Below are 24,971 nucleotides of genomic sequence, written 5' to 3' on the forward strand. Positions count from 1 at the left end.
CTCCCCCCGGGCTGCAATAGGGCAGTGCTGAGCCGATTAGCAAAGGCAGGTCGGTGAACGCTGCAGCCGACGCGCAGTCCCCTGCCCCCGCACACACCCTGCCAGGGAATTTTTTAGCAGGCTGGCCAGCAGGGTCTGGGTCCCGCCCCCCCACAGCTCTGCATTTGGAGTGGAGTGGAGCCGGGCTGGCAGCCCCGCTCAGTGCCGGCTCGCACGGGGTCTGGGAGCTCTAACCGCACCCCCCCCCCGGCCAGGGGCTGCTGCCACCCTGCACAGCTGCCTCTGTAGCAGCAGCAGCAGCACGGGGCGTGTGACGGCGCCGGGGACCCCGGCCCTGCAGCCAGATCGGATCCGCCGGCCGGTAGAGTAGGGCGGGTCATTGCTGCTGCGGATACAGCGCGGCCCGGGCGCCATGGGGACGGGGGAGCAGGGGGCAGGCAGCCCCAGGCCCCGTGGGGGGGACAGGCCCTGACCCCCGCACTCGGCTCAGCCCCTTCTCTTCGTGTTTGTCCCACCCAGACTGCCCCGCCCCCCTCAGCCCCGGCTCACTCAACCCCCAGGTCCCCCCTTCCTTCCTTCACACCCTCCCCTGCCAGGTGAGAAGTTGCTAGGCCAGGGCCTCCCCCCCCCCCCGGGCAGTGCTACAGCCACCGGCCAGCAGGGGTCACCCACGGCCCAACTCGGCCCCCAGTGGATGCCCAGCCAGAGGGTGTACAGCCCCCCCCCTCCCCCCGGGCAGTGCTACAGCCACCGGCCAGCAGGGGTCACCCACGGCCCAACTCGGCCCCCAGTGGATGCCCAGCCAGAGGGTGTACAGCCCCCTCCCCCCCCCGACACGGGGCGCCAGGCAGCGGGTCTGCCAAGGGAGCTGGTTTTCAAAGTGGCTCCCCTTGCGGCCCAGCCCCTGCCCCAGCTGCTGTGTCGGATCCAGCGCGGGGCGGCTGGGGGGGCCCTGCCCGCCCCCAAGTGCTAGAGACTAGTCGAGTGACAAGTCCCGAGGTTAATCGACTGTTCAGCTAACTGATACTTAACGGCCTTCGTCCCCACTTGTATCGCCAGCCCGGGTCGGCCCGGCCCCCTCCTCCCGCTGCGACCCTCTGCCAGACAGCTGCTGGCCCCAGCCCCCAGGCAGCCACCCGGTGCCCAGAGCCAGGAATAGCTCCGGCGCCCCTGGGGCCTGGCTCAGCAGGAACCATTCCCACCGTTTTTGGCTCCCCGCGCAGGCAGGAGGGGCCGGAGCCAACGGCGCTGGAGCTCATCCCGCAAAGCAGCCCAGCACCACCTCTGCCCCCGGCATCCCCTGCCACCCTGCCCGGCCCAGGGGCGCAGACGCTGCCCCGTTCTCCCGTGGGGCCGGCGGCCCCGTCACACCCAGCTCAGCGCAGGCCAGGGAGGGAACAGGCTGAGGGGCTCCCGGCAGGGGCTGGTGTGGCCCTGTTCTCTGGCCTGTGCCCCCCGGCACCCCTCTGCGAGGGCACCCAGCTCAGCGGGTCTCCCGGGCCAGTGCCCCGGTGCTGGCAGGGGGGCACCGCGGCCATGCTGGGTGAAGGTGACCCCGGGGCCGAGGCGCTGAGATAATGCGGCTGGGTGAGCTCATGACAAAGGCCCCCGGGTCACGTGGGCTGGGCCCACCTGTCTGCTCCCTGGGGCGGGGGGCTGCCCTACATAAAGGGCTGCGGCCACAGGCGCTCGGCCGCGCCCTGGAGAATGGAGCAGGCAGCCATGGAGCAGGGCGTGAAGTGGGCGACGGAGCTGATAGACCAGAAGCTGGCGCAGGAGCAGGAGGTGAGGGAGCTGCCAGGCAAAGCGCAGGGCCGGGGATGACGGAGCCCTGGTGGGGGGCAGGGACCTGGCCTGGGAGCTCTTAGCTCGGCTACTTCTGAGCTTGTGCCCGTCCCCGTGGCTCAGGCCCGTTGGCCACCACCCGACCTGCAACCTGGGGGCGCACGTCCCGTCTGCACTGGCCCCGTGCCGTGGGCTCAGCCCAGCCGGGGGGTGTTGGGAGGCTCTTGAAACGGAGGGCTGTGGGGCACAGGACCCCAGCAAGGGTGGGTGCAGCCCCACGGCGGGTGTCAGGCAGGGGTGGGGGGATCCTGGGCAGGACCCTCGGGGAGACGAGCTTTTGGGGTGGCCATGAGGAGTGAGCAGACCCCAATCGTGGGGCCCACGGGGATATCAGAGCCACCTGGTCTCTTATGGGGCCAGGACTGACCGTGCCCAGGGATGGAGCTGTTGCCCTTGGCCCCGCGAGCTGAGCCCTGCCTGGGAGGCGGGTGGGTTAGGGTTAGGGCCAGCCCCCTGCCCACACCCTGCTGGCTTCTCCCCTTGCTTCCAGCAGCGCCCCAGCCAGGCCCCCGCGATGCCGCCTGCGGTGGGGCGAATGGACACGCCGGAGCTGGAGGACGAGAAGCGCCGCGGCCCCATTCACTGGGGCATTGAGGGGCTCAAGGTATGTGGGCACGGCCCCCCCCCCGTGCCCGGCCCAGCTCACCCCCACGCCGGCGGGTCGCCCGGCCCAGCAGCCTGGGCCAGGAAGGAGGCTGGTCCCGGGGGCTCCGTGCAGGCGCTGGGCTCAGTGGGGAGCTGTCCCCCCGCCCTGGGCTCATCGCCCCCCATGGCCCGAGCAGCTGGAGCTGGAGCAGAGCTGGGGGGGCGAGCCGCGGCATTCTGGAGGCGGCACCTGCCCAAGGCCTGTTGGGCTGACCAAGGGGCGGGGGTGGGACGGACAGATGGATCCTGGGTGCGACACACCCTGGAGGGGGGGGCAAGGGCTGCATGGACGGATGGACACCCTGGGGGTGAGGTGCGCTGGGGGCTGGATGGACAGATGGACCCTGGGGGTGGTGGCTGGTTGGACAGACCTTGGGGGCAGGGGGCTAGACAGACAGATGGACCCTGGGGACAGGGGCCAGGAGCTGGCTGGACAGACAGATCCTGGGGGTGGTGGCTGGATGGACGGACCTTGGGGGCAGGGGCATAGACAGACCCATGGACCCTGGGGACGGGGGCCAGGAGCTGGATGGACAGACAGATCCTGGGGGCCGTGGCTGGTTGGACAGACCTTGGGGGCAGGGGCAGGGGGCTAGACAGACAGATGGACCCTGGGGACGGGGGCCAGGAGCTGGATGGACAGACAGATCCTGGGGGTGGTGGCTGGTTGGACAGATCCTGGGTGCGGGGGCTGGATGGACGGACCTTGGGGGCAGGCGCATAGACAGACCCATGGACCCTGGGGACGGGGGCCAGGAGCTGGATGGACAGACAGATCCTGGGGGCCGTGGCTGGATGGACGGACCTTGGGGGCAGGGGCATAGACAGACCCATGGACCCTGGGGACGGGGGCCAGGAGCTGGATGGACAGACAGATCCTGGGGGCCGTGGCTGGTTGGACAGACCTTGGGGGCAGGGGCAGGGGGCTAGACAGACAGATGGACCCTGGGGACGGGGGCCAGGAGCTGGATGGACAGACAGATCCTGGGGGTGGTGGCTGGTTGGACAGATCCTGGGTGCGGGGGCTGGATGGACGGACCTTGGGGGCAGGGGCCAGGTGGACGGATGGAGCTCAGGGATGGGAGCTGGATGGACAGGAGCGGGGACTTGTCGGACCCTGGGCAGGGGAGGGGAGCTGGACGGATGGACACTGGGGGGGCTGTGTCATGGTGTGACGGGGAGTCTGCGACCCTGCACCCCCATCCGCAGCCAGGCGTGCCCCGCAGCCAGCACAGGACGATGGGAAGACAGGAGCCAGGAGCAGGCAGTGTTGTTCCTTTCGGGGAGAAGGGGTCCCGGCCCTACTCCCCCCTTCCTGCCCAAAGCCCTTTTCCTCCTTCTAGCCCAGCCGAGATTAACCCATCCCCCAGGCCCTACCGCCCAGCCTGGTGTCAGCCCCGCCTGCCCTTTGTCCTCCTTCCAGACCCAGGTGTTACCTGCTGTCACCGGGTCCTCAGGCCTGAGACGGAATGTACTTCCCCCCCCAGCCCCCCCCCGCTCATTCAGATAGTGCAGCAGTGCCCGGGGAAACTGAGGCACGCACACAGTCACTAGGACAGTAGGAATCACACCCAGCACAATACAGCAAAGAGTGAACACAGGACTACAAGGCTACATCTACACTGGCATGAATTTCCGGAAATGCTTTTAATGGAAAAGTTTTGTGTTAAAAGCATTTTTGGAAAATCGCGTCTAGACTGGCAGGATGTTTTTCCGCAAAAGCACTTTTTCCGGAAAAGCGTCCGTGGCCAATCTAGACGCACTTTTGCGCAAAAAAACCCCGATCGTCATTTTCGCGATCGGGGCTTTTTTGCGGAAAACAGTCCTGTGCTGTCTACACTGGCCCTTTTCCGGAAGTTTTCCGGAAAAAGACATTTGCCCGAAGGGGAGCAGCAGTTTGTCCGGAGAAGCACTGATGATTTTACAGGAGAGCGTCAGTGCTTTTCCGGAAATTCAAGCGGCCAGTGTAGACAGCTGGCAAGTTTTTCCAGAAAAGCGGCTGATTTTCCGGAATAAGTTGCCAGTGTAGACACAGCCCAAGAGTGGACAGCACCCCCACTACATCGCAGGCTGGAGGGATGGACCCTGGGGGCAGGGATGGGGGGGCTGGACAGCTGGACCCTGCGGGCGGGGCTGGACGGACAGACGGACTCGGGGGCGGGTCTGCCCTGCCCTGCCCGCATTTGGATACAAACTTGCCTGCAGGCTGGCAGCTGCTCTCCCTGTGCCCCCAGGGACCCCAGCACAGGAGTGGGACTGGGCTGGGCGAGGCCACTCCATGCTGACACCTGTCTGTCTGGGGCTGGTCTCTGCCCCCCATGGCATATGATGTGGGGCACAGGATGGTCTGGGAGCAGACCTGCCCGGCTCGCTGTCTCAGGGGCACAGGCAGATGTTAAACACATGGGGCAGTGCCCCCCTCCCCCCCACCTCACAGCTTCCCTCCCTTGGGCCCACAATGCAACTGCCCGGGCAGCCAGGGCTGGGGCCAGGGCAGTGTGTGTTTCAGAGGGCCAGCCAGTAGGGGTTGGGACATCGGGGGGGGGGGCAGTCTGGGGAGGTGGTTGGTCAGTGGGGGGGGACAGTCGGAGGGCATTGGGGTCAGTCAATCTGCAAGGGGAGCCAGATCTCTGGAGCAGGCATTTGGGGAGGGATCAGGACCGAGAAGTTGGTCAGAGCCAGGGAAGGGCCAAGCGGTTGGGGGGCAGGACCAGGGGGCAGGCAGAGGATCTGGGGGGCAGGACCAGGAGGTTTGTGGGGGGCAGGCTGTGGGTCAGGACCGGGGGTTTTGGGGGGGCATGTTGGGGTCCCCCCCATCCTGCATGTTAAAGCCAGGTGCTCCAGGGGAGGGCCCCAGGAGTCCGGTGCCCAGCGGGGTCTCCGTGTGGCTCCAGCGCTGCTTTGCCCCCTCTCTGCAGGCCCAGGGGCGGGAGCGGAAGAGCTCGCTGGACCTGCGCCGGGAGATCATTGACGTGGGCGGCCTCCAGTACCTCCTCGAGCTGCGCAAGAAGCGCAGGAAGCGCAGAGAGGAGAAGGCGGAGCCGGAGCCGGAGCCGGAACCGGAGCCGGAGGAGATTGTGAGGGGAGGGCTCGGGGAGAGGCAGAGTGGATGTGGGTCTGAGCCAGCCTGGCTGTGGGGCTGGCAGGCACCTGATGTTGACCAAAACGGTGGCCGCCCCTAGAGTATCCCCCCCCACAGTCCGAGCATGGAGCTGGCCTGTGGCCCTAAGCCGTGGTCTCCCCCTGCAGGTGGGCCCGGTGGAGGCGGAAGCGTTCCTGAGGGCTGCTGTGCAGGGCAAGATCCGCGTCATTGAGAAGTTCCTGGAGGACGGAGGCTCCCCTGACACCTGTGATGAGGTAACACCCCTCCCTCGCCCCGGCTCCTCCCTCCCCAGCCAGCCTGCCCCTGGGCAGAGCGCCTGGTGCCCACAGCAGCCTTTGGCACCCAGAGCTGCAGCCAAGAATTTGGGGCTGACCCATTGCTAGGGGCGGGGTGTAGGGAGCGACTGAGGGCTCTGGAAATGGGGCTCCCCCAGTCTGGCCCAGTCCCAGCCAGGCCAAACCCAGCGTGGTGATGTGAGGCCAGTCACCCGAAGCCAGTGGCCCTGGTTCTTCTGGGCCTCTTGGCACGTGGATACCGGGGGACATTGGCTGGCTTGGGTGCCCCTCTCCCCCAGACGGCGCCAGACCAGTTGGCCCCGTTTGCCCAGGGCCGCGGGATCTCGGAGCCCCGCTGGCCCAGGCCAGGCGCTGAGCAGGGCAGGACAGGTGGCCGCAGCTGCCTGGGGTGGTGCAGCCCGGCTGGCGGAGGGGGCTGCTCACGCCTGCGTCTCTGCCCCAGTTCCACCGCACGGCCCTGCACCGCGCCTCTCTGGAGGGGCACACGGAGATCCTGCAGAGACTGCTGGACCACGGCGCCACCGTGGACTTCCAAGACCGGGTGAGATGGGGCTCTCCCTGCCAGGAAGCAGCGATGCACCCAGCCTGGGTGGCACCGGGCCTGGCCCCCGGGCTGCCTCCTGGCCAATCCATCCAGCACCAGAGGAGCAAGAGGTGGCGGATGTGGGGCGGACAGCCCAGGGGAGCCCGGCATAGGGGCAGGCGGTACCACGCTGCTGCCCCACAGCTCCCGCGCCGGCCCCACTGTTCTCGCCTCGGCCTGCCGCTGCCCCACGGCAGGGAATCCCCAGGCCTGGAAGGGGCAGAGCAACCAGCCTCTCCCCCTGCCCCATGTCCCCATCAGTTAGCACGGCCCCCATCCCTCTGCAGCTCCCGGGATGGCCCACAGGGCCCTGAGCTGGCAGAGCCGCGGGGAAGAGTGACGGGGGGAGGGGGAGCTGGACCCTCCAGCAGCCCCATGTGCTGAGTCCCGCAGGCCGGGCTGGGGGCTGCTCTCGGGCGCCCGCCCACTGCTCTGCCTCCAGCTGCCGCGGGGCCTAAGGCAAACGCTGGGGTGGGGAGAGCCCTGCCAGGGCTGCCACCGGGGCACAAGGGGCAGGTGCCTGGGCCCCAGCAGCTTCCAAGGGCCTGGGCTGCTGGGTACCAGCACCGCAGCCGCGACAGCCCCCGGCCCTTTAAATCACCGCTGGAGCCCGGGCAGTGAGGAACAGTGGCCCCAGCCCCGCCCATTCTGCCCAAGACCCTGCCCCTTCCAGGGCCCCCCACCTTGCCATGGCCCCCCACAACCCCGCTAGCATTGCCCCTGCTCTTGGTGCCTGTCACGGGGTGCGGGGGAGTCCCCGGGCCCTGCCCCCCCCCACACACACAGCCGGAGGGGACTCTCAGGCGGCAGGTAGAAGAGAAGGGTTATTGGCTCCCAGGGACAGGGCGTAGCTCAGACTTGTTACAGGAACCAGGACCATCAGGACACTCCACCTCGGGGAGGGGGGGCCCAGAGCCCCAGCCCCCCAGGCTAGCTAGGCTCCCTTCTCCCCCGCCCCGTCCAACTGGCTGCATCCCCCTAGGATCAGGTGCCAGGCCGGCCTGGGCCAGTCCCTACCTGCGTCCCTCAGGAGTGCTCCCCCAGGGCTCCCACCCCCGCTGGGCAGCGCACCCCCAACCCGCCTCCCTCCTGGCAGAGCAGGCGGGACTCGGTCACCCGGGAGCCAGCGATGCAGCCGGCGGGAATACGGGACCCGGCCCCACCGCATCACGGGGGTGGCCCCCGGGGAGGGAGCTCCGCCCGAATGGCTGCTCGTCCGCAGAGGCGGGGCAGCGAGGCTGGCAGCCAATCAGAGGGCTTCCCCGGGGCGCGGGTCTCTGACCAGGGCTCTTGCTGGTGCAGCTGGACTGCACGGCCGTGCACTGGGCCTGCCGGGGCGGGCACCTGGACGCAGTGAAGCTGCTGCAGGACCGAGGTGCCGACCTCAACCTGAAGGATAAGGTGAGGGCGGGGGGGTATGGCCGGCACAGAGGGGCAGCGGAGGTGGGGCTGGGGGAGGGGCCTGGACTGTGGCAGGTGGGTTGAGAAGGGACAGGGGTGGGGTGGGAGCAGGGCCATAGAGGTGGATAGAGATGGGATGAAGCAGGGTGTCACGGCTGTGGTAGTGGGGTAGGGGTGGGGTGGGTGAGTAGGGGACACGGGGGCACAGCTGGAGGCAGGGCTGTGGCAGTGAGGGTGGGGGAAGGGCTGTGGCAGTGGGGCAGGGCTGTGGCAGTGGGGGGGTGGGCTGTGGTAGTGGGGCGGGGCTGGGGGCACAGCGGGGGGCAGGGCTGTGGCAGTGCGGGGTGGGGGAAGGGCTGTGGCAGTGGGGCGGGGCTGGGGGCACAGCGGGGGGCAGGGCTGTGGCAGTGGGGGGTGGGGGAAGGGCTGTGGCAGTGGGGCAGGGCTGTGGCAGTGGGGGGTGGGGGAAGGGCTGTGGCAGTGGGGCAGGGCTGGGGGCACAGCGGGGGGCAGGGCTGTGGCAGTGGGGCAGGGCTGGGGGCACAGTGGGGGGCAGGGCTGTGGCAGTGGGGGGTGGGGGCAGGGCTGTGGCAGTGGGGCAGGGCTGGGGGCACAGCGGGGGGCAGGGCTGTGGCAGTGGGGGGTGGGGCAAGGGCTGTGGTAGTGGGGCGGGGCTGGGGGCACAGCGGGGGGCAGGGCTGTGGCAGTGGGGGGTGGGGGAAGGGCTGTGGCAGTGGGGTGGGGGAAGGGGTGTGGCAGGGGGCAGGGCTGGGGGCAAAGTGGGGGCAGGGCTGTGGCAGTGGGGGGTGGGGGAAGGGCTGTGGCAGTGGGGCAGGGCTGTGGCAGTGGGGGGTGGGGGAAGGGCTGTGGCAGTGGGGCAGGGCTGGGGGCACAGCGGGGGGCAGGGCTGTGGCAGTGGGGGGTGGGGGAAGGGCTGTGGCAGTGGGGCAGGGCTGGGGGCAAAGTGGGGGCAGGGCTGTGGCAGTGGGGGGTGGGGGAAGGGCTGTGGCAGTGGGGTGGGGGAAGGGGTGTGGCAGGGGGGCAGGGCTGTGGCAGTGGGGGGTGGGAGAAGGGCTGTGCAGTGGGGCGGGGCTGGGGGCACAGCGGGGGGCAGGGCTGTGGCAGTGGGGGGTGGGGAAGGGGTAGTGGCCAGGCTCCTGCAGGCGGCCGGCTGACTTTCATTCAATGGGAGCTAACGCCACTGCCCCGGCCATGGGCAGCTCCTGAGCACCCCCCTGCACGTGGCAACCCGGACGGGGCGCGTGGACATCGTGGAGCATCTGATCAACACAGGGGTGGATGTGAACTCCCGGGACAGGGTAAGCACCCCCAGGAGCCGTGCCTGTACCCACGGGGTCTGGCCCTCAGCCCCAGCAGCTGGGGAACCCCCAGGAACCAGGGCCCGGGCATCTGGCCCCCAGCGCCAGCAGCTGCGGGACCGGCAGGCCTGTACCAGCCCGCACTGACACTGCCCAGGGAGGGCAGGGCCCAAAGGGGGAGCAGAGCCCCCACCCTGGTGGCTAACACTGAAGTTAGACCCCCCCCCCCCCAGGTCCCAGCCGCTGGCTCCTCAGCCCAGGCCGGGCGCAGGGCTCTGGCTGAGGGGCGGGGCGGGGCGGGGGGTCCCGGCAGCCCAGGCCGGGCGCAGGGCTCTGGCTGAGGGGCGGGGGGTCCCGGCAGCCCAGGCCGGGCGCAGGGCTCTGGCTGAGGGGCGGGGGGGGGGGTCCCGGCAGCCCAGGCCGGGCGCAGGGCTCTGGCTGAGGGGCGGGGCGGGGGGTCCCGGCAGCCCAGGCCGGGCGCAGGGCTCTGGCTGAGGGGCGGGGCGGGCGCAGGGCTCTGGCTGAGGGGCGGGGGGTCCCGGCAGCCCAGGCCGGGCGCAGGGCTCTGGCTGAGGGGCGGGGCGGGGGGTCCCGGGGGGCTGCCCAGGCCGGGCGCAGGGCTCTGGCTGAGGGGCGGGGCGGGGGGTCCCGGCAGCCCAGGCCGGGCGCAGGGCTCTGGCTGAGGGGCGGGGGGGGGGGGTCCCGGCACCCCAGGCCGGGCGCAGGGCTCTGGCTGAGGGGCGGGGCGGGGGGTCCCGGCAGCCCAGGCCGGGCGCAGGGCTCTGGCTGAGGGGCGGGGGGTCCCGGCAGCCCAGGCCGGGCGCAGGGCTCTGGCTGAGGGGCGGGGGGGGCGCCGTCCCCATTGCGGGGGTGCCGGGAGCCAGGCGCCTGGGACCCCGCGCTGCGTCCCTTGCAGGAGGGGGACAGCGCGCTGCACGACGCCGTGCGCCTCAGCCGCTACAAGATCATCAAGATGCTGATCCTGTACGGGGCGGACATGATGGCCCAGAACCTGGTGAGTGGCGCCCCGGCCGGGCGGGGGGGGCCGTAGGGGCAGGGCTCAGCCCCAGAGCCGCCCAGCGGTACCCGGGGGGGGCAGGTCCCAGCCCCGGGGCTCTCACACGGGGGGCCGGAGGCGCTGGCTCCTCTCACCCCTGCCCCCCCCTAGGAAGGAAGGACCCCCACGGACCTGGTGCAGCTCTGGCAGGCAGACACCCGGCAGGCGCTGGAGACAAAGGAGCCGGGCGAGCCGGAGGCCCGCGCCTGAGGGCCGGGGTGGGCGGCGCTGGGCCCACTGCACGCCCGGCTGCGGGGCCCTGTGAATAAAACCCAGCACACGAGAGCAGCGTCGGCGCCGGCACCTGCCATGGGGCTGCGGGGCAGGGATGACCCGGCTGGGCTGCGTCATCCCTGGGGTGCGGGGGAGCCTGGGTCTGTGCCCACCCTTGGAGTGGGGGAGGGAGTGCCCCTGTCACCTCAGGGGTGGGGGGGGCCTGGGTCTGTGCCCACCCTTGGGGTGGGGGAGGGAGTGCCCCTGTCACCTCAGGGGTGGGGGGGGCCTGGGTCTGTGCCCACCCTTGGGGTGGGGGAGGGAGTGCCCCTGTCACCTCAGGGGTGGGGGGGGCCTGGGTCTGTGCCCTCCCTTGGGGTGGGGGAGGGAGTGCCCCTGTCACCTCAGGGGTGGGGGGGGCCTGGGTCTGTGCCCTCCCTTGGGGTGGGGGAGGGAGTGCCCCTGTCACCTCAGGGGTGGGGGGGGCCTGGGTCTGTGCCCTCCCTTGGGGTGGGGGAGGGAGTGCCCCTGTCACCTCAGGGGTGGGGGGGGCTGGGTCTGTGCCCACCCTTGGGGTGGGGGAGGGAGTGCTCCTGTCACCTCAGGGGTGGGGGGGGCCTGGGTCTGTGCCCTCCCTTGGGGTGGGGGAGGGAGTGCCCCTGTCACCTCAGGGGTGGGGGGGGCCTGGGTCTGTGCCCTCCCTTGGGGTGGGGGAGGGAGTGCCCCTGTCACCTCAGGGGTGGGGGGGGCCTGGGTCTGTGCCCTCCCTTGGGGTGGGGGAGGGAGTGCCCCTGTCACCTCAGGGGTGGGGGGGGCTGGGTCTGTGCCCACCCTTGGGGTGGGGGAGGGAGTGCCCCTGTCACCTCAGGGGTGGGGGGGGCCTGGGTCTGTGCCCTCCCTTGGGGTGGGGGAGGGAGTGCCCCTGTCACCTCAGGGGTGGGGGGGGCCTGGGTCTGTGCCCACCCTTGGGGTGGGGGAGGGAGTGCTCCTGTCACCTCAGGGGTGGGGGGGGCCTGGGTCTGTGCCCTCCCTTGGGGTGGGGGAGGGAGTGCTCCTGTCACCTCAGGGGTGGGGGGGGCCTGGGTCTGTGCCCTCCCTTGGGGTGGGGGAGGGAGTGCCCCTGTCACCTCAGGGGTGGGGGGGGCCTGGGTCTGTGCCCTCCCTTGGGGTGGGGGAGGGAGTGCCCCTGTCACCTCAGGGGTGGGGGGGGCCTGGGTCTGTGCCCTCCCTTGGGGTGGGGGAGGGAGTGCCCCTGTCACCTCAGGGGTGGGGGGGCCTGGGTCTGTGCCCACCCTTGGGGTGGGGGAGGGAGTGCTCCTGTCACCTCAGGGGTGGGGGGGGCCTGGGTCTGTGCCCTCCCTTGGGGTGGGGGGAGGGAGTGCCCCTGTCACCTCAGGGGTGGGGGGGGCTGGGTCTGTGCCCTCCCTTGGGGTGGGGGAGGGAGTGCCCCTGTCACCTCAGGGGTGGGGGGGGCCTGGGTCTGTGCCCACCCTTGGGGTGGGGGAGGGAGTGCTCCTGTCACCTCAGGGGTGGGGGGGGCCTGGGTCTGTGCCCTCCCTTGGGGTGGGGGAGGGAGTGCCCCTGTCACCTCAGGGGTGGGGGGGGCTGGGTCTGTGCCCTCCCTTGGGGTGGGGGAGGGAGTGCCCCTGTCACCTCAGGGGTGGGGGGGGCTGGGTCTGTGCCCACCCTTGGGGTGGGGGAGGGAGTGCTCCTGTCACCTCAGGGGTGGGGGGGGCCTGGGTCTGTGCCCTCCCTTGGGGTGGGGGAGGGAGTGCCCCTGTCACCTCAGGGGTGGGGGGGGCTGGGTCTGTGCCCTCCCTTGGGGTGGGGGAGGGAGTGCCCCTGTCACCTCAGGGGTGGGGGGGGCTGGGTCTGTGCCCACCCTTGGGGTGGGGGAGGGAGTGCTCCTGTCACCTCAGGGGTGGGGGGGGCCTGGGTCTGTGCCCTCCCTTGGGGTGGGGGAGGGAGTGCCCCTGTCACCTCAGGGGTGGGGGGGGCCTGGGTCTGTGCCCTCCCTTGGGGTGGGGGAGGGAGAGCCCCTGTCACCTCAGGGGTGGGGGGGGCTGGGTCTGTGCCCTCCCTTGGGGTGGGGGAGGGAGTGCCCCTGTCACCTCAGGGGTGGGGGGGGCTGGGTCTGTGCCCACCCTTGGGGTGGGGGAGGGAGTGCTCCTGTCACCTCAGGGGTGGGGGGGGCCTGGGTCTGTGCCCTCCCTTGGGGTGGGGGAGGGAGTGCCCCTGTCACCTCAGGGGTGGGGGGGGCCTGGGTCTGTGCCCACCCTTGGGCTGGGGCAGGGGTGCCCCTCAGGGGCAGGCTGGGCAGGGCTGCCGTGGTTTCCTTGTGCTAGCCACACGCCCTGCCCCCCGTGGGCTCCGCTCGGGGCCCCACCCTGGGCCTGGGCCGTGCGAGGCGCCAGGCAGAGCAGGGAGTAGCCAGGCCCCCTGCCCGCGGGGCCCACGGAGCTGCCACGCTGCTGCCATTCAGCCCCACAGTCCCAGCCCTTCCCACGACCCCCCCTTCTCATGGCGGGGCTGGGCAGCCGCACGGGGCCACAGATGTCAGACGAGGGGGCGGTGCCACTCCGCCAGGGGGGGAGGAGCTTGAGCCCCGCAGCCCCCCCAGGCCCGGGGGTCCCCGCCAGGGGGGGAGGGGCACTGCCTGGCTTAGCACAAGGCCCGCTGCCCAGAGGGGACCCCGACCCTGCCCCCGTCCCCAGCCGCCGGCCGCACAGGAGGATTAGCGCTGCTCCGAGATCCAGGGGTCAGGGGCTGGCAGCTCAGCCCGCTCGGGGCAGGGGGCACCGGCCCCTCAGCCCCCAGGACTCCGCCAGTCTCTTCCTTCATGGCTGCCCCTGCCCAGACCGGGGACACCTCCCCCAGGTAGCCCCCCCCTTCGGACACCCCTCCCCCACGTAGCCCCCCCCTTCGGACACCCCTCCCCCAGGTAGCCCCCCCTTCGGACACCCCTCCCCCAGGTAGCCCCCCCTTCGGACACACCTCCCCCACACACCTCCCAGCCCCCCCTTCGGACACCCCTCCCCCAGGTAGCCCCCCCCTTCGGACACCCCTCCCCCAGGTAGCCCCCCCTTCGGACACACCTCCCCCAGGTAGCCCCCTTCCCTTGCTCAGGTGAGAGGCCCCTGTCATGCTGGAGCTCACGGATGCAGGCCAGTGGGGTCGCCCCCAGCCCGAGCCTAGCGCCCAGCGAGAGGGCAGTCCCCCCGCCACATCACAGGGGGAACGAGCCACCCGTCCCAGTCTCTGTTCATGCCGGGGCGACCCCCTGGGGATCGCCCTGAGCCGCGACCGGCAGAAATCCCAGAGGCCGCAGGCATGACTGGCCCCAGGAAACAAACCCAGAACGGGGTTTGTTCAGCCTGGAGAAGCACAGCGGGGGGGGGGGGGGGGGGTTACAGCGAGGAAGGGGCCAGCCGCAGGGAGCCTTAGGCCGGGGGCAGAGCCGGGGGGGGTTACAGCGAGGAAGGGGCCAGCCGCAGGGAGCCTTAGGCCGGGGGGCAGAGCCGGGGGGGGGGGGGAACAGCGAGGAAGGGGCCAGCCGCAGGGAGCCTTAGGCCGGGGGGCAGAGCCGGGGGGGGGCCGGGGGGGGGGGCTACAGTGAGGAAGGGGCCAGCCGCAGGGAGCCTTAGGCCGGGGGGGGGGGGGGCCGGGGGCAGAGCCGGGGGGGGGGGAAGGGGTTACAGCGAGGAAGGGGCCAGCCGCAGGGAGCCTTAGGCCGGGGGGCCGGGGGGCAGAGCCGGGGGGGGGGGTTACAGCGAGGAAGGGGCCAGCCGCAGGGAGCCTTAGGCCGGGGGGCAGAGCCGGGGGGGGGGTACAGGGGCCGGGGGGGGGGGGGGGGGTTACAGCGAGGAAGGGGCCAGCCGCAGGGAGCCTTAGGCCGGGGGGCAGAGCCGGGGGGGGGGGTTACAGCGAGGAAGGGGCCAGCCGCAGGGAGCCTTAGGCCGGGGGGCAGAGCCGGGGGGGGGTTACAGTGAGGAAGGGGCCAGCCGCAGGGAGCCTTAGGCCGGGGGGCAGAGCCGGGGGGGGGGGGTTACAGCGAGGAAGGGGCCAGCCGCAGGGAGCCTTAGGCCGGGGGGCCGGGGCAGAGCCGGGGGGGGGGGGGGTTACAGCGAGGAAGGGGCCAGCCGCAGGGAGCCTTAGGCCGGGGGGGCAGAGCCGGGGGCCGGGGGGGGGGGGGTTACAGCGAGGAAGGGGCCAGCCGCAGGGAGCCTTAGGCCGGGGGGCAGGGAGCCGGGGGGGGGGGTTACAGCGAGGAAGGGGCCAGCCGCAGGGAGCCTTAGGCCGGGGGGGGGGCAGAGCCGGGGGGGGGGGGGTTACAGCGGGGGGGGGGAGGAAGGGGCCAGCCGCAGGGAGCCTTAGGCTCGGGGGGGGGCAGAGCCGGGGGGGGGTTACAGCGAGGAAGGGGCCAGCCGCAGGGAGCCTTAGGCCGGGGGGCCGGGGGCAGAGGCCGGGGGGGGGGGGTTACAGCGAGGAAGGGGCCAGCCGCAGGGAGCCTTAGGCCGGGGGGCAGAGCCGGGGGGGGGGGGGGGTTACAGCGAGGAAGGGGCCAGCCGCAGGGAGCCTTAGGCCGGGGGGCAGAGCCGGGGGGGGGGGGGTTACAGCGAGGAAGGGGCCAGCCGCAGGGAGCCTTAGGCCGGGGGCAGAGGGGGGGTGGGGCCGGGGGGGGGTTACAGCGAGGAAGGGGCCAGCCGCAGGGAGCCTTAGGCCGGGGGGGGGGGGGGGTCAGAGCCGGGGGGGGGGGGTTACAGCGGGGGGGGGGGCGAGGAAGGGGCCAGCCGCAGGGAGCCTTAGGCTGGGGGGCAGAGCCGGGGGGGGGGGGGGGGGTTACAGCGAGGAAGGGGCCAGCCGCAGGGAGCCTTAGGCCGGGGGGCAGAGCCGGGGGGGGGGGGGTTACAGCGAGGAAGGGGCCAGCCGCAGGGAGCCTTAGGCCGGGGGGCAGAGCCGGGGACAGCGGTTACAGCGAGGAAGGGGCCAGCCGCAGGGAGCCTTAGGCCGGGGGGAGGGGCAGAGCCGGGGGGGGGGGGGTTTACAGCGAGGAAGGGGCCAGCCGCAGGGAGCCTTAGGCCGGGGGGCAGAGCCGGGGGGGGGGGTTACAGCGAGGAAGGGGCCAGCCGCAGGGAGCCTTAGGCCGGGGGGCAGAGCCGGGGGGGGGGGGGGTTACAGCGAGGAAGGGGCCAGCCGCAGGGAGCCTTAGGCCGGGGGGCAGGGAGCCGGGGGGGGGGGGGGGTTACAGCGAGGAAGGGGCCAGCCGCAGGGAGCCTTAGGCTGGGGGGCAGGAGGGGGGCCGGGGGGGGGGGGGGGGTTACAGCGAGGAAGGGGCCAGCCGCAGGGAGCCTTAGGCCGGGGGGCAGAGCCGGGGGGGGGGGTTACAGCGAGGAAGGGGCCAGCCGCAGGGAGCCTTAGGCCGGGGGGCAGAGCCGGGGGGGGGGGGTTACAGCGAGGAAGGGGCCAGCCGCAGGGAGCCTTAGGCCGGGGGCAGAGCCGGGGGGGGGTTACAGTGAGGAAGGGGCCAGCCGCAGGGAGCCTTAGGCCGGGGGGCAGAGCCGGGGGGGGGGGGGTTACAGCGAGGAAGGGGCCAGCCGCAGGGAGCCTTAGGCCGGGGGCAGAGCCGGGGGGGGGGGGGTTACAGCGAGGAAGGGGCCAGCCGCAGGGAGCCTTAGGCCGGGGGGCAGAGCCGGGGGGGGGGTTACAGTGCGAGGAAGGGGCCAGCCGCAGGGAGCCTTAGGCCGGGGGGCAGAGCCGGGGGGGGGGGTTACAGCGAGGAAGGGGCCAGCCGCAGGGAGCCTTAGGCCGGGGGCAGAGCCGGGGGGGGGGTTACAGCGAGGAAGGGGCCAGCCGCAGGGAGCCTTAGGCCGGGGGGCAGAGCCGGGGGGGGGGGGTTACAGCGAGGAAGGGGCCAGCCGCAGGGAGCCTTAGGCCGGGGGGCCCAGGGGGGGGGCAGCCGGGGGGGGGGTTACAGTGAGGAAGGGGCCAGCCGCAGGGAGCCTTAGGCCGGGGGGCAGAGCCGGGGGGGGGGGGGGGTTACAGCGAGGAAGGGGCCAGCCGCAGGGAGCCTTAGGCCGGGGGGGGGGGGGCAGGGAGGGGCCGGCAGGGGGGGGGTGGGGGGGGTTACAGCGAGGAAGGGGCCAGCCGCAGGGAGCCTTAGGCCGGGGGGGCAGAGGGGGGGCCGGGGGGGGGGGGGGGGTTACAGCGAGGAAGGGGCCAGCCGCAGGGAGCCTTGGTGAGGGGGGGCCTGCCTGGCTGCCGCGGGGGGCCAGGCTCAGGCGCCCCCTCTCTTGCTTGGCGGCGCCTGGAAGGCAGAGCCCGGTGCTCCTCCGCCCCGCACCACGACCCGCCCGGGGTTACCCCCGGGCCAGGGCCTGCGGGCTGCAGCTAGCTCTGGGGAGGGGGCCGCGGGGCAGCCGAGTGCCAGCCAGGCCTCAGATAGGGCGTGTCCCCTCCCCCGCCAGCTGGCCTGGGGCCCGTCTGGCCTGTCCTTCCCCACACCCCACTAAGCGCCCCCCTGCTCCCATCCTGCCTGCCAGGCCTGTGGGGGCTCTGGCGCCCTGTGGGGCAGGGTAACAGGCTCAGCCCGGCAGGTGGGCAGCACCAGGGGAAGCCAGGCCTGGGGGCTGCCTCACGCTGGCCCCTTCCCCCCGTGGGGCTGGGCAGGCGTGAGGGGGTGGCGTGCCCCAGACCAGGGCAGCGTGTGGGCAGGAATGGCTTTGGCTGGGACCCAGCTCCCTGCAGCGGGGGCGAGTGGCCAAGGCCAGTCGTGGGGAGACTGTCTGGATCAACGGGCCGCTCAGCCCCCCACCCTGCCCCCCAGCGCACTGCCAGTGAGCTCAGCCCCCCACCCCGCCCCCCAACGCACTGCCAATGAGCTCAGCCCCCCACCCCCGCCCCCCAGCGCACTGCCAGTGAGCTCAGCCCCCCCCCGCCCCCCAGCGCACTGCCAATGAGCTCAGCCCCACACTGCCCCCCAGCGCACTGCCAGTGAGCTCAGCCCCCCACCCCGCCCCCAGCGCACTGCCAGTGAGCTCAGCCCCCCACCCCGCCCCCAGCGCACTGCCAATGAGCTCAGCCCCCTCCCCTGCCCCCCAGCGCACTGCCAATGAGCTCAGCCCCCCACCCCGCCCCCAGCGCACTGCCAGTGAGCTCAGCCCCCCCCCGCCCCCAGCGCACTGCCAGTGAGCTCAGCCCCCCACCCCGCCCCAGCGCACTGCCAATGAGCTCAGCCCCCCACCCCGCCCCCCAGCGCACTGCCAGTGAGCTCAGCCCCCCACACTGCCCCCAGCGCACTGCCAGGCAGAGTCCAGCCCCCCACCCCCTCCCCCCCCAGCGCACTGCCAGTGAGCTCAGCCCCCCCCCGCCCCCCAGCGCACTGCCAATGAGCTCAGCCCCACACCACCCCCCAGTGCACTGCCAATGAGCTCAGCCCCCCACCCCGCCCCCCAGCGCACTGCCAGTGAGCTCAGCCCCCCCCGCCCCCTCCCAGAGCACTGCCAGTGAGCTCAGCCCCCCCGCCCCCCACCCCCCAGCACTGCCAATGAGCTCAGCCCCCCACCCCGCCCCCCAGCGCACTGCCAGTGAGCTCAGCCCCCCGCCCCCCAGCGCACTGACAATGAGCTCAGCCCCCCACCCCGCCCCCCAGCGCACTGCCAGTGAGCTCAGCCCCCCGCCCCCCAGCGCACTGACAATGAGCTCAGCCCCCCACCCCGCCCCCCAGTGCACTGCCAATGAGCTCAGCCCACAGTAGCACCTGCCAGCCTCCCCACAAGCTCCCCCCTGGTGCCCACTGGGCAGGGGCTGTGCACATGCTGCACCTGCTGCTGGGTCTGGGCCAGGCTGGTCTCAGCTCCCCTGGGGTCGACCCGGCTCCGTGCCCCCCTGGCTGTGCTGGGCCCAGGCGCTCCCTGGCCCTGAGAGCAGCAGGCAGGCCCGGTGCTTCCCTCACAATGACCCCTCACTGGTGACCCGGGCGCTGCCAGGGCGGGGGCTGGGCTATGGCTCTGCTGTCCCATGAGCCCCGGCCCCGGCTCTCACCATGCCCTGACCAGAGCCATGGGCTCGGCCAGGCCCTCGTGCTACTGGAAGGTGGCCCTGGCACTGGGGGCCGCCCTGCTGCTGGGGGCTGGCACCCTGCTACTGTGGAGGTGGAGGAGGGGCTCTGCAGGGGGTGGCCCAGCACTGGCTCCGGCTCCGGCTCCGGCTCCAGCACTGGCTCCGACTCCAGCACCATCTCCGGCACTGGCTCCAGCATGGGCTCTGGCTCCAGCACCATCTCCAGCTCCAGCACGGGCTCTGGCTCCAGCACCATCTCCAGCTCCAGGCTCTGGCTCCAGCACCATCTCCAGCTCCAGCACGGGCTCTGGCTCCAGCACCATCTCCAGCTCCAGCATGGGCTCTGGCTCCAGCACCATCTCCGGCATTGGCTCCAGCACTGGCTCCGGCTCCAGCACCATCTCCGGCACTGGCTCCAGGATGGGCTCTGGCTCCAGCACCATCTCCAGCTCCAGCGCTGGCTCTGGCTCCACACTGGATCAGGTCATACTACAGCTGCTTCCCTGAGGAGAGTGAGGCAGCGGGGGTAGAGGAGAGGCCCACGGAGCACTGGAGGGCCTGGCAGCACCTGGAGGACAGGGACCAGGGCAGCATCACGGAGCAGAGCCGGGACACCGAAGCCCCGAGGAGGCGCTGACCGAGGCCCTGCTGCTGCGTGCCGTCTCCTGCCACCTCAGTTGCCAGGCCGCCCCTGGCACGCTCCTGGGCACGGAGGCAGTGAGCGCCAGGCTGCGGGCCCACGCCCTCATCCAGCGAGGCAGTACCACGGCTGCTGCCACCTACCCCATCCACTCCAGGCTGGCCCAGGGGCCTGTGGCAGGCTCTGCCCTGCGGGCGCCCCCTCCCTGACGGGCCCCTACCCCCTGCACGGGCATGGCAGCAAGGAGGGCCGGGCAGTCGCTCGTCGGACCCGCGGCCAGCGTCCCAGCAGGGCAAGGAGCGAGTGGCGGAGGCAGCCAAGGGCAGTGCCCCCCTACCCAGCACCCACCCGGTGCCAGCTCCTCGCCCCAGGCACGCCCACGAGCTCCAGAGCACGGGCGCCCGTGAGGGCAGCGGCGAGCCGCAGTGCCCAGCCGGGGGCAATAAACGCTTTGCGAGCATCCCTGCGTGGGGCGATTTGTGCGGGTGATGGAAGGCGGAGCAGGGGGCGGGGGCGGAGGAGGCCGTGTGCTCTGGTACCGCTGGGCCCTCCAGTGCCTCCTCCCAGCTCTGCCACTGCGCGTGGGCGACCGTGGGCCAGCCACTGCCCCCGGCTGGGCCCCTTGCCTCGGTGGGTCTGCAGGGCAGGGCCCGCGATGGTCACAGCCCTTAGGGTGGCCAGGGAGCCTGTGGCGCCCGACAGTGCACCGGGCTCCGTCGAGCGCCCGAGGGGCTGGCCCGTGCCCTGCAGTCAGGCTGGTGCTGGAGCAGCGGGTGAAGCCGGACGGAGCCAAGGGGGCCTGGGGACTGGCTGGGGGTCAGGGCTGTAGGCAGAGCCCAGCCCTTGGCGGTCGGGAGGCGGGGCCAGGGCTGGTGTGGGCAGGGCTAGATGCAGTCTGGCAGCTGGGAGAGGCCGGGGGGGGGGGGCTGTCACCAGCCTGGCCTGCAGCTTGGGGGAGGGGGATTTGTAGACCACTGGTGCCCGGGTTCACCTGCCCTGGCAGGACCCTTGGGGAAAGGCCCCATGGAGGGCACAGGCATCCCGCCCCCTCCGCCCCCAGGGAGAAGGACGGATGCTCCCAGGGCCGGGTACCACCCTCCATGGAACCCGCCCTGGGCAGGACCCCACCCCAGCCGTGTGCGCCTCTTGCAGGGTTTGTGGTGCAGGGCTCCAGCGGCGAGTGCCCCTACCTGACGCCCCAGGAGCGGCTGGCCGTGGTGAGCCGCGTGCGCCAGGCCCTGCCCAGGGACAAGCTGCTGCTGGCCGGCTCGGGCTGCGAATGTGAGCGGGGGCGTGGGGGCGGGTACCATGGCCAGAGGGCCTGCCCCATAACTCCCTTCCCCCGCCCAGGGCCCTGCGGGATGGCGTGCTGGTGGCCTTGGGGATCTTTCCAGGGCCCCTGCCCCTTCCTCCCCCGGGCCTGGGGTCCACCCCCCCATCCTCCTTCCCCCCTATGCCTGGGCCCTGCCCCCACCATCCTCCTGCCTCCTGCCTGGGCCCCAACCCCCCCATCCTCCTGCCCCCTGCCTGGGCCCCGACGTCCCCATCCTCCTGCCCCCCGCCTGGGCCCCAACCTCCCCATCCTCCTGCCCCCCCGTGCCTGGGCCCCAACCCCCCCATCCTCCTGCCCCCTGCCCTGCCCCGCACCCATGGCTCGCCGTGGGGCTGGCGGGGGCCCCACACTGACCTCCCCCTCGCCCTCCCCAGCCACGCAGGCCACCATTGCGCTGACCGGCAGCATGGCCGAGGCGGGCGCCGACGCCGCCCTGGTGGTCACCCCCTGCTACTACCGGGGTGCGATGACCGCCCCAGCCCTGATCCACCACTACAGCCAGGTACGGGCAGAGCCCCCGGCCACGAGCCGTGACGCTGGGGGCGGAGTCCTGGAGAAGGGGCGGGGCTTGTGAGGGGGAGGGGCCAGCATGAGGGCAGGGCCCTCCTCCGGGATGGGGGAGGGGAGCACCGCCAACTTCCCAAGTGTTTTGCAAGGAGGGAATTTCAGGTGGGCCTTGAAGTTCTTGCCCCTAGGGAATTCAAGCTGTCTGGTTGGCTGCCTGTCCCACAGTCCCGCCCCCTGGGGCTTAAACGTCCAATCGGAGCTCTCCCCTCAGCCACCAGCAGCCTCTTGGTGGGGAGGGGTAGCAAAGAGCCCAGTGGCTCTGGGGTGGGGGGGCAGCTCCAGCAAAGCCCCAGGGGCTGGGGGAAGGGCTAGAGCCGAGAGAGTGAAAGTCAGCCCCGTTGTTTATGTAGGCCCTACAGGAACCAGCCTGGCCATTGGTTATAGGCGGGCAGGGGGTGCCCAGCGCCCTGTTCTGTGTCCGCAGGTGGCTGATGCCTCGCCCATCCCCGTGGTGCTGTACAGTGTCCCAGCCAACACCGGCCTGGAGCTGCCCCCCGAGGCGGTCCTCACCCTGGCGCAGCACCCCAACATCGTGGGCCTCAAGGACAGCGGGGGGGATGTGAGTGGGGCCCTGCGCGGGGGAGGGGAATCCAGAGGCCTTTACCCCCCCAGCTGGGCCAGGGGCTCACCTGGAGAGTGGGGCAGGGCGGGGCTGTGGTGAGACCTTGCGCCTGCTCCACATTGGTGGGCTACAGCCCCCATCACCCCTACCCCCCACTTCCACCTCCCTGCCTCTGTGGCCAGTGTGACTGTCCTCAGCAGGGTCCAGGGCCACCAACCCCAGCAGTCAGGTAGGGAAACTGAGGCACAGAACAGTGCAGGGAAAGACCTCACCTCAGCACCAAGAAACCAGGAGTCCTGGCTCCCCCGCACCCGAGCACCAGCCCCGGCGCTGCTCTGGGGGCGACCTCCTCGCTGCAGGCGGGTTGTTTGTGTAGGGCCTACTCTAAAGCGTATAGTGGCGCTGGCCCCGGGGAGCCCTCAGCTGAGCTCCACCATGAGTGCTTGGGGCCCCGGGGCCTGGGCTGTGCAGGACGCTCTGTGTCTCCTCAGATCACCCGCCTGGGCCTGATTGTCCACAAGACGCGGGCAGAGCAGTTCCAGGTACTGGTGGGATCAGCCGGCTTCCTGCTGGCTGGCTACGCCGTAGGTAGGGGCCCGCTCCTCTGGCGTGTGACACCTGGGCCCTGCTGGGGTCCTTGGGGCTGCGGGGGGGCGTGGGAGGGGGTGGCTGCAGCAGCTGGGCAGGGTCGAGGGGCTGAGGTGGGGTTGGGGTGCTGCAGGCTGTGGGGGCACTGGGAGGATGGGAGTAGGGTGCCGGGGTGCAGGATGAGGGCACAGGGGGCAGGACATTAAGCTGCCTTGTGTGCTCTGCTCCCAGGTGCCTGTGGGGGCATCTGTGCTCTCGCTAATGTCCTGGCAGCCCCCCTCTGCCAGCTGGAGCGCCTGTGCCAGGAGGGACGCTGGCAAGAGGCCCGGGACTTGCAGCTCCGGCTCATTGAGCCCAACGCGGCGGTAAGAGCGGCGCTCGCTGCCATGGGGGTGCAGGGCACAGTCCGGGCAGGGCAGCTAGGGTCGGGAGCGAGGGGCACCGGGAGGGCCGGGCTGGGGGGGGGGGGCACCGGCAGGGGGTGTGGGTCGGGAGCGAGGGGCACCGGCAGGGCTGAAAGGGGCAGGGCTGGCAGGGGGTGTGGGTCGGGAGCGAGGGGCACTGGGAGGGCCGGGCTGGGGGGGGGGGGCACCGGCAGCGGGTGTGGGTCGGGAGCGGGGGGCACCAGCAGGGCTGAGAGGGGCAGGGCTGGCAGGGGGTGTGGGTCGGGAGCGAGGGGCACCGGCAGGGCTGGGGGGGGGCACCGGCAGGGGGTGTGGGTCGGGAGCGAGGGGCACCGTCAGGGCTGAGAGGGGCGGGGCTGGCAGGGGGTGTGGGTCGGGAGCGAGGGGCACCGGGAGGGCTGGGGGGGGAGGCAGGGGCGGGGAGGGGCAGGGGCAGGGCTGTGGGTCGGGAGTGAGGGGCCACCGGCAGGGCTGGGCTGGGGGCACCGGCAGGGGGTGTGGGTCGGGAGCGAGGGGCACCGTCAGGGCTGGGCTGGGGGCACCGGCAGGGGGTGTGGGTCGGGAGCGAGGGGCACCGGTAGGGCTGAGAGGGGCGGGGCTGGCAGGGGGTGTGGGTCGGGAGCGAGGGGCACCGGCAGGGCTGAGAGGGGCGGGGCTGGCAGGGGTGTGGGTCGGGAGTGAGGGGCCACCGTCAGGGCTGGGCTGGGGGCACCAGCAGGGGGTGTGGGTCGGCAGCGAGGGGCACCGGGAGGGCCGGGCTGGGGGCCACCAGCAGGGGGTGTGGGTCGGGAGTGAGGGGCACCGGCAGGGGGTGTGGGTCGGCAGCGAGGGGCACCGGGAGGGCCGGGCTGGGGGCCACCAGCAGGGGGTGTGGGTCGGGAGTGAGGGGCACCGGCAGGGCTGAGAGGGGCGGGGCTGGCAGGGGGTGTGGGTCGGGAGCGAGGGGCCACCGTCAGGGCTGGGCTGGGGGCACCGGCAGGGGGTGTGGGTCGGGAGCGAGGGGCACTGGCAGGGCCGGGCGGGGGGGCGGGGCTGGCAGGGGGTGTGGGTCGGCAGCGAGGGGCACCGGGAGGGGGCACGGGGCGGGGGCAGGGCTGGAGGGGCAGGGGGGGGCGGGGGTGAGGGGCACCGGCAGGGGCAGGGGCAGGGCGGGAGGAGGGGCCGGGGAGGGAGGAGGGGGGCAGGGCCGGGGCTGGGCCCCGGGAGGGCCGGGCTGGGGGCACCGGCAGGGGGTGTGGGTCGGCAGCGAGGGGCACCGGCAGGGGGCACGGGGCGGTGAGGAGCGGGAAGAGGGGCTGGGGGGGGGGCAGCCCAGGCCCTCACGGCGGCTCTGGCTTCCGCAGGTCACCCGCAAGTTTGGGATCCCGGGGCTGAAGCAGGCCATGGAGTGGTTCGGGTTCCACGGCGGCCCCTGCCGAGCCCCCTTGCGCCCGCTGAGCGAGGCCCAGGTGCAGGAGCTGCGCCGAGACTTCAGCGCCAATGGCTGGCTGTGAAGGGGCCCCCACCTCCTCCCCAGGGCAGGGTGCAGCCAGTGCCAGCCCCCCCCCCCCCCCCACGCTCCTTGCGGCTGGGCAGAGCAGCAATGGGGTGGATCCCTGGGTCCCTGCAGCCCCGTCACGTCCCCACAGGGGCACCAGGCTCGGGGACAGGCCCGGCGACCGGTGCCAAGACCCAGGGGCTGGCCAGGAAGGAAATGCCCTTTGACCCTTGGCAGCACGGTTCTGCTCTCACAAGCTCCAGGCTGCAGGCGCCCCTGGGGGAGCCGTGCCCCGCAAGCTGGGGTGCCAGTTAGCCTGACGCAGGGGGCGCAGCTAGCCCTGGCTCTGGCTCTGGCTGCCAGGGGAAAGCCACCAGCTGCTGCCCCCTGCAAGTTGCCGGAGCTGAAGGCTGCTGCAGCGGCTCCCCGGTCCCTGCTTACTCCACGGGCTGGCTCCGTGGCATCCTCGGGCAGCCCCAGGACACCCGCAGCCTGTGCCCCCCAGCAGAGCCCACGGGGCAGCTGGGACCTGGCCAGGGCAGGAGCCGGGCAGCCCTGTGCCCGCTGGCACCCAGCCGCGCCCCCTCACGGTCAATAAACCCCAGTTCCGCACTGCGCCCGTCTCCTCTCCCTGGGCACAGTCAAGGGACAGGGCGCCCACGCAGGCCTGGCACACGGGGCTTTAGTCTGAGCAGCGCCCATCCCCAGCCAGTGGGGGCCTCCAGAGCTGCCAAGGCCAGCGCCTCCGAAAGGGGCTTCAGGGCCCGGGACGCCAGGCCCTCCGCCACTCTGCTAACGGGCCCAGGCACACGCCACCCGGGCGGGGATGGGGGCAGAGCTCCTGGCTGGGCCTCGAGCGCCTTCCTTCCTGGCTCCTCTG

General features: G+C 72.4%; 2 protein-coding genes across 6 annotated transcripts; both read left to right on the forward strand.

Moving 5' to 3' along the window:
• The first annotated feature begins 1,415 nt into the window (after positions 1–1,415).
• On the forward strand, positions 1,416–10,532 carry ANKRD2 (ankyrin repeat domain 2). Of its 4 annotated transcripts, none has more exons than XM_075917761.2 (9): positions 1,416–1,785; positions 2,336–2,449; positions 5,409–5,567; positions 5,740–5,847; positions 6,332–6,430; positions 7,775–7,873; positions 9,094–9,192; positions 10,109–10,207; positions 10,365–10,532. In XM_075917761.2, the coding sequence occupies exons 1-9, from the start codon at positions 1,708–1,710 to the stop codon at positions 10,512–10,514; spliced, it is 1,005 nt and encodes a 334-aa protein (XP_075773876.1). In that variant the 5' UTR covers positions 1,416–1,707; the 3' UTR covers positions 10,515–10,532. The 4 variants fall into 4 exon arrangements, with proteins under 4 accessions (XP_075773876.1, XP_089636421.1, XP_075773877.1 ...); XM_089780295.1 differs by having other exon boundaries at positions 2,339–2,449; XM_075917762.2 differs by having other exon boundaries at positions 1,417–1,785; positions 10,361–10,532.
• Positions 10,533–20,125: 9,593 nt separating this feature from the next.
• Positions 20,126–24,706, forward strand: HOGA1 (4-hydroxy-2-oxoglutarate aldolase 1). 2 transcript variants are annotated; one of them, XM_089780297.1, is made up of 6 exons: positions 20,126–20,441; positions 20,868–20,995; positions 21,485–21,619; positions 22,114–22,210; positions 22,442–22,575; positions 23,958–24,706. In XM_089780297.1, the coding sequence occupies exons 1-6, from the start codon at positions 20,261–20,263 to the stop codon at positions 24,105–24,107; spliced, it is 825 nt and encodes a 274-aa protein (XP_089636423.1). In that variant the 5' UTR covers positions 20,126–20,260; the 3' UTR covers positions 24,108–24,706. The 2 variants fall into 2 exon arrangements, with proteins under 2 accessions (XP_089636423.1, XP_089636424.1); XM_089780298.1 differs by lacking the exon at positions 21,485–21,619.
• Positions 24,707–24,971: the final 265 nt, after the last annotated feature.

The sequence above is a fragment of the Pelodiscus sinensis genome, chromosome 8 (assembly GCF_052426305.1).
Source record: "Pelodiscus sinensis isolate ZL-2025 chromosome 8, ASM5242630v1, whole genome shotgun sequence".
NCBI lineage: Eukaryota > Metazoa > Chordata > Testudines > Trionychidae > Pelodiscus > Pelodiscus sinensis.

What these genes read in the sequence shown, in the direction of transcription:
- ANKRD2 (XM_075917761.2), top strand. Translation starts at nt 1,708, where the DNA reads ATGGAGCAGGCAGCCATGGAGCAGGGCGTGAAGTGGGCGACGGAGCTG. An exon ending in AGCTGGCGCAGGAGCAGGAG is followed by an intron (nt 1,786 to 2,335) that starts GTGAGGGAGCTG and finishes CCTTGCTTCCAG; the next exon opens with CAGCGCCCCAGCCAGGCCCC. An exon ending in CCGTGGACTTCCAAGACCGG is followed by an intron (nt 6,431 to 7,774) that starts GTGAGATGGGGC and finishes TTGCTGGTGCAG; the next exon opens with CTGGACTGCACGGCCGTGCA.
- HOGA1 (XM_089780297.1), top strand. Translation starts at nt 20,261, where the DNA reads ATGGAACCCGCCCTGGGCAGGACCCCACCCCAGCCGTGTGCGCCTCTT. An exon ending in GGCCGGCTCGGGCTGCGAAT is followed by an intron (nt 20,442 to 20,867) that starts GTGAGCGGGGGC and finishes CGCCCTCCCCAG; the next exon opens with CCACGCAGGCCACCATTGCG. An exon ending in TCAAGGACAGCGGGGGGGAT is followed by an intron (nt 21,620 to 22,113) that starts GTGAGTGGGGCC and finishes GTGTCTCCTCAG; the next exon opens with ATCACCCGCCTGGGCCTGAT.